The 7,500-nt window shown below is 43.9% G+C and overlaps 1 protein-coding gene across 1 annotated transcript in view; it reads left to right on the plus strand.

Annotated features, from left to right (window-relative positions):
* The window catches only part of ythdc1 (YTH N6-methyladenosine RNA binding protein C1), a gene marked incomplete at its 5' end in the record, with an annotated part of 19,965 nt that overhangs the window by 9,091 nt on the left and 3,374 nt on the right, over positions 1-7,500 (plus strand). Inside the window, 5 exons of the mRNA XM_080054398.1 lie at positions 245-329; positions 1,507-1,664; positions 5,159-5,238; positions 6,073-6,109; positions 7,429-7,468. Coding sequence (XP_079910524.1) covers positions 245-329; positions 1,507-1,664; positions 5,159-5,238; positions 6,073-6,109; positions 7,429-7,468 — 400 coding nt within the window. The remainder of the gene's footprint in view (positions 1-244; positions 330-1,506; positions 1,665-5,158; positions 5,239-6,072; positions 6,110-7,428; positions 7,469-7,500) is intronic.

Here is a 7,500-nt window from a genome sequence, read left to right on the forward strand (position 1 = left end):
TCCCCACTTCATTTCATCCTTTGAATGGTCTTGTGTCTGAATTGTGCTTTAGAAATAAACTTAACGCTGTAATGTGTGTGTGTGTGTGTGTGTGTGTGTGTGTGTGTGTGTGTGTGTGTGTGTGTGTGTGTGTGTGTGTGTGTGTGTGTGTGTGTGTGTGTGTGTGTGTGTGTGTGTGTGTGTGTGTGTGTGTGTGTGTGTGTGTGTGTGTGTGTGTGTGTGTGTGTGTGTGTGTGTGTTGCAGGCGGGAGCTTCCCTTCACTAAGACGGCTCACCTGTCAAACCCCTGGAACGAACACAAGCCGGTGAAGATCGGACGAGACGGACAGGTGCGTTAGTAGGGTCAGGGCCGCGGCCCCGTGCCAAAGCTCATTAGCATACTAAAGTCTAGAACGTTTGGCTAGTGTGACCACGCCATCCGTATTCCAGCACGGAACAGCCCCTTGGCCACGGCACACCTGGGAGAGGTGTGCCTTTCTAGTCGGCACCAGAATTGCCCAACACTTGGACTTGTTGCTACATAAAATGTGTGAGAATTAACGTGTGTGTAGGCCTAGGGCTGGGTATCGTCAAGGACTTCGTGATACGATACGTATCACAATACACTGGTCACAATACGATATATCACGATATATTGCATATCTTGATATATCATGATATATTGCGATATTCCATAAACAAGTTGCCTTGTCAAACATAACAGCACAATATGTTGATAATTGCACAGACAAATGAAGTCTAAACTATTTAATTCACAACTTCCTTTACTATTTTCTTCCTTTTTTTTTGGTTTCGGCAAATGATCAAACACTGCTGCAGCTGCTTAACATCAAAATAACAAATCCAATTCACTCTTGTACTAACTGTACAGGACACACTGAACATGAAAACACATCAGTGTGCTTTTGTGACACAGTGAATCTTAAGTATTCTTATAAACAAAACTGATTTAACTTCAATAGTCAGTATCCTAGAGGCTCAGGCCTGACAGCAGACATGGGTTTGAATCTGACCCGTGATTGTTCTCTGCATTTCATTCCCTCTCTGCCCCACTTCATATCTGTATCTCTGCCCTGTCAATAAAGCCTTGAAAAGCAAAAAAAAAAAAAATCATAAAAGATTAATAAAAAAATATCGTTTTTTTTTTTTTTGTTATAAAAATCGATACTGATATCGCGAAACTAAGTATCGCGATATATCCGCCATTGTAGGCGCATACACATTCACCCATCTGTCGCTCTGGCGTGCACCGGCAGTGAGACCATGGAGTGTATATACTATGAGTGAGACGAGTGTCGGTTTGTAGCGTTCTCTCTTGTGATTGGATATTAATTTCGGGATCCCCCCCCCCGAAAAGTTTATTTACCGATTACATGCAGAGCAGCTGACTGAGAGATCGGCTTTATGAAACGCGCACATTATGAAAGTGATCACTGTATGAATAAAGAGCGATTTAACACTTATATTAATATAAATAAACCGCTTACTGCCCCTTTAATCTCTCAGGAGATCCAGCCTGACGTGGGAGCCCAGCTGTGCGCCCTCTTCCCGTTGGATGAGAGCGTGGACGTGCACCAAGTCGCCCGCCGCGCCCGCCACAAGGAGCGCCGCGCGCCATCGGAGCCCCGCCCCCGCGGCCGACCGCCGCAACGCGAGCCGGGAAGGTTAGCCAATCGCAGAGCTGCTGCCTGCCTGTCTTCTTCTTCTACTACTGATTCTACTGCTGCTGCTGAGACCAGCGGACCATGGAGGCTACCGCTAGCTGGCGGCTAGCTGACGGGCTAGCAGGGCCGCGGCTAGCTAACGTGCTAGCAGGGTGGTCGGTTGTTTTCCAGTTTGGAGTTTTCCATCGGAGTCGCACTGCGCCTTTAAGGGTCAGGCAGGAAGTTAGCCTGGTCGTCAGGGAGACGGTCGCTAACAACAGCTAACGGCTAACGCCACAAAGATTAAACATTTAGTTTGAAGTTTATTAAATCAATTTGGTAAAGTTAAGTAAAGAGTAAAAGTAGAATTTAAGATTTGATCCATATCTTTCCACAGAGCTAGGCTATCTAGAAGAGATATCTACAGAGCTAGGCTATCTAGAAGAGATATCTTTCCACAGAGCTAGGCTATCTAGAAGAGATATCTTTCCACAGAGCTAGGCTATCTAGAAGAGATATCTACAGAGCTAGGCTATCTACAAGAGATATCCACAGAGCTAGGCTATCTACAAGAGATGTCTACACAGAGCTAGGCTATCTAGAAGAGATATCTACAGAGCTAGGCTATCTAGAAGAGATATCTACAGAGCTAGGCTATCTAGAAGAGATAACTACAGAGCTAGGCTATCTAGAAGAGATAACCACACAGAGCTAGGCTATCTAGAAGAGATAACCACACATAGTCTATCAGCTCGTTACAGGTTCTGTTGCTGCTAAACTTCTTCTTCTTTCTGCAGAAGTTAATAACAGGAAGTGTTTAGCTGCCGGACTGTGGCCCATCCTGTCAGAATAAAAGCACAGAGGACCCTTTCAGAATAAAGCGTCTCTGGACTGGCGAGGGCGAGCGAGCTAGACGTAAAGCAGAGAGAGAGAGAGAGAGCGCACAGCAAAGGATTCTGGGTGTTTTTTTAGATGGTGGTGCGTTTGGTTGAGAAGTGGGAGGGGCCTACGGACTACGTAAGGTGTGTCATGGGGGCGTGGCCTATGGACTATCCAATCAGAACGGGGGAAACTCCTCATTGTTCCTAAAGGTAAACGGACTTAAACGTAATATTAAAACCTCTTGGACTGATCACCGACCCCCCGACCCCCTACCTTAAAGGACAGGTATCCCCCCCCCGACCCCCTACCTTAAAGGACAGGTATCCCCCCCCCCTCCACACACACACACACACACCCATCAGGACTGACCCTGTGTGTGTGCGTGTCTCAGGTTTGGACTGTTGGCTGCTCAAAGGGGGTGTGGCTTATCTCAAAGGGGGCGTGGTCTGGTTTGATTGGCAGGACTGTGCATCATCATCACCATCATCACCCCTCCACCCTTTCAGAATAAGAGGGTTTATGAGTATAATGGACAACCCTTTCAGAATAAGAGGGTTTATGAGTATATGGACTGATGAACTGTGTTAGTAGCCCCCCCCCCCCCCAGCACCAGCGGTATGTGGCCCTTTAAGAGCCTTCTTCTTCCTTGTTTGTTATTTTTATTGATGTGTGTGAAGCTCTCTGTCTACATGATGTCTTAGTTTTGGGTGAAACTGAGCGGGTTTTAGTTTTGGGTAAGTGATGGAAGGAGAATTAGAATACTCAGAACTAGGAGGGTGTCACGGTTTCTCTAGTCACTATTATAATATAATGAATGAGGTTTTTCTTCCCTCAGTCTTCCCTTGGCCCAGCTGTCCTGTTAATCCTAACCCTACATTTTACCATGTGTGATGTCACGCATGGTAAAATGTAGGGTTAGACAGTGAGACCATAAAACACTCTTTCTGCCTTTTTCTCAGGCTAGGATGAACCGATTTCTAAAATGTCTGCACATTTATACTAAATAGGATCTCAGAGTTCAATACACCTTCATATTCCCACCAGGTGAAGTAGGGCTTTAAGCTTGTAATTCTTATTTCTAAAGACGGGCTACATAGTGACATGAGTGATACCAGTAATGTTATCCTGCTGATTACATGGCTGCATGATCGTTTAATTCATTAAGTAATTGATTGAAGCAAAATATTTTTTCACGTATGCTTTTATTGATTTAGAGATGCTTGTGTTGCTCTGAACATCGGTAACTATGGTTGCGTTCCGAATCGCATACTTTCTACTATATAGTTTGGTAGAAAAAAGATTTAGGATGTCCTGATTCTTGTGGCCAGATTTAGGATGGTTAGAAGTACCCGGATGTCCTACTTCATGCGGCCAAGATTGTTAGTGTTGAAAAGTGCATCCTATTTGGGCGATTCTGACCCACAATCCAGTGCGCACGTGAAGTGACGTCACATCGACGAAGCCTCCATATGAAAACAAACGGGGATGAGACGGATATAAAAGCAAGAGGCAAGATCAAGGCGCAATGTTATGATGAAATAAGAGAGTAAAAGTATGTCCCAATAGTATGCCTACTGCATCCTAACTAGATTCTTTTTATCGTCGGATGTAGTATGTAGAATAGAAAAAAGAAAGAGTATGAGATTCGGAACGCAACCTATGTGTCCTGACTGGAAAGGTTTTGTAACGGGTAACATTCTGTGTGTAACACCTTTCATATCTGAGGTCCACATAGTGACGTCATCTCAATGGAGACCGTGACACCCATAGACGGCTTTACTGTTTAACCTTCGACCCAAATACAGAAAGATATATAAATATACAATACTCTGCCTTTAGCCTTTAGCCTTTAGCCTTTAGCCTTTAGCAGCTACATATGTGTGATGTCATGAGTCAGGTGGAGGTGAGGGGAGGGGTCAAACTCCTGGCTGCTGATTGGACAATATGGTTTAGATTAAAACATTTTAGATTTCTGATCTGAATGATATAGATATATATAGATAGACAGACAGACAGACAGACAGACAGACAGACAGACAGACAGACAGACAGACAGACAGACAGACAGACGGATAGACAGACAGACAGACAGACAGACAGACAGACAGACAGACAGACGGATAGATAGATAGACTGACAGACGGATAGATAGATAGACGGATAGATAGATAGACAGACAGACAGACAGACAGACAGACGGATAGACAGACAGACAGACGGACAGATAGATAGACAGACAGATAGATAGATAGATGGATAGATAGACGGACAGATAGATAGATAGATAGATAGACAGACAGACAGATATAGATTTATATATATTTGTAGCCAGAATCTTTGATCTGTGTGAGTCGTCTGGTTGGTTGGTGGTGGAGGAGGAAGCCGACGTCTGATTGGACCAGATGTGTAAACAGGAAGTAACGCGTCTCACCTGGAAACTTGTGTGTGTATCTTGTATGTGTGTAAGGTGAGGGAAAATTTTGTGAGTGTATGCTGTGTGTATGAGCGCCTGTGTGAGTGTGTGTATGTATGAGCGCCTGTGTGTGTGTGTACTGAGTGTGTGTATGAGAGAGTGTCCAGTGTGTGTGTATGTCCCCAGAGTGTGTGTGTGTCTTACTTGTTCTTGTTCGTAGGCGTCGCCCTGAAGAGTACGATCTCCACGGGAGGAAGAGACCGAGGACTGAAGGACCACCGGAGTTCAACCAGAGACCAGGTCCTGAGAAGACTGATAAACACAGACACAGACACACACACACACACACACACACACACACACACACACACACACACACACACACAGGTCCTGAGAAGACTGAAACACACACGCACACACACACAGGTCCTGAGGAGACTGATACAACTGTTTTATATTTTATTTATTTTTTACTTTATTTTTGGAATTTTACTTTTTATAGAACACAAAGGCAAGGCAAGTTTATTTCTAAAGCACATTTCGGACACAAGGCCATTCAAGGAGCTTTACAGAAGTAATAACAAAATACATCAAGAATAGAGCACACATTTTTAAAAAAAGCGAATGAGAAACATGAATATAAATAAAATAATTAAAACATTTAAAAATAAATAAAAATTTAAAATGACAGGTTAAAACGGAAACAGTAAAGTCTTCAGGCCTGATTTAAAAGAGGCGAGTGTTGAAGCGGACCTCAAGTCCCCTGGAAGTTTATTCCAGAGCTTGGGTGCATTAAAACTGAAGGCTGACTCTCCCTGTCTAGTCCTTACTCTGGGGACTGTCAGTAGCCCTGTCTGTCTGTCTGTCTGTCTGTCTGTCTGTCTGTCTAGTCCTTACTCTGGGGACTGTCAGTAGCCCTGTGTCAAACACAGAACTGAAGACAAAACAAAAGAACCAACATGGATCTGCTCTTCAAACTGTTTTCATATTTAAATGATCAAACCTGTGGGAGTAAAAGATCCTCTGGAATCTTCAAAAGTAAAAAATAATTATTATTATTTGAATTTATTTGTATAAAGTGAGAGAGAAGCAGCTGCTGCGTCTGACTAACATTAAGATTTATTTTCTGTGCAGGCTTCATCCAGGACCTCCGTAACCAGCCGGTCGACAGGTGAGGACCCCAACATTAACCCTTCCCCTGCGTTCTGAATCGCATACTTTCTACTATATAGTTTGTTAGAAAAAAGATTTAGGATGTCCTGATTCTTGTGGCCAGATTTAGGATGGTTAGAAGTACCCGAATGTCCTACTTCATTTATTTATTTATTTATTTGTTTATTTAACAGGGACAATGCACAGCACATAAGCAGTGCCAGATTTAGCTATAAGCTCATTTTCATCTGTAGTCCCTGGACAGGAAACAGAGTAATACATCTCTGTCAAAAAGGGAAACCTAAGTATAAAAACAATAACACACAATTTCACAACAGTAAAACACAACAACACAATACGACATTAAAATCACAACATTAAGACACCACAACAACAACATCACAACATTAAGAAAACAATCTATGGATGATGGGTGCATACTTCATCCGGCCAAGATTGTTAGTGTTGAAAAGTGCATCCTATTTGGCCGATTCTGACCCACAATCCAGTGCGCACCGGAAGTGACGTCACATCGATAGAGCCTCTGTATGAAAACAAACGGGGATGCGACGGATATAAAAGCAAGAGGCAAGATCAAGGAGCCATGTTAGGATGAAATAAGAGAGTAAAGTATGTCCCAATAGTATGCCTACTGCATCCTAACTAGATTATTTTAATGATCAGACGTAGTATGTAGAATAGAAAAAAGAAGGAGTATGAGATTTGGAACAGGGCCGGTGTTCCAAATCTCATACTCCTTTTTCTTTCCTACGTACTAAAACTGCTGGTTTGTATACTGCAGAATATGATTGAATGTGTTGTTGGGACATCTGTACTGCGTTAAAACATGACAGACTGGGACGTTCTTAATCTCTCTGGATAACACAGGAGTGACAGGGTGAAGTGACAGGGTGAAGTGACAGGGTGACAGGGTGAAGTTTAAGATGACTGACACAGGAGTGACAGGGTGAAGTGACAGGGTGAAGTGACAGGGTGAAGTGACAGGGTGAAGTGACAGGGTGAAGTGACAGGGTGAAGTGACAGGGTGAGGTGACAGGGTGAAGTGACAGGGTGAAGTGACAGGGTGAAGTGACAGGGTGAAGTGACAGGGTGAGGTGACAGGGTGAAGTGACAGGGTGAAGTGACAGGGTGAAGTGACAGGGTGAGGAGTGACAGGGTGAAGTGACAGGGTGAAGTGACAGGGTGAAGTGACAGGGTGAGGAGTGACAGGGTGAAGTGACAGGGTGAAGTGACAGGGTGAAGTGACAGGGTGAAGTGACAGGGTGAGGAGTGACAGGGTGAAGTTTAAGATGACTGACAGGTGTCAATGTTTCACAGGAGATTCTCTGGAGTCAGACGAGACGTCTTCCTGAACGGGGTGAGTGTTAGCATGTTAGCTTAGCATTGTGC

Source organism: Ammodytes marinus (assembly GCF_949987685.1).
Source record: "Ammodytes marinus genome assembly, contig: scaffold_45, whole genome shotgun sequence".
NCBI lineage: Eukaryota > Metazoa > Chordata > Actinopteri > Uranoscopiformes > Ammodytidae > Ammodytes > Ammodytes marinus.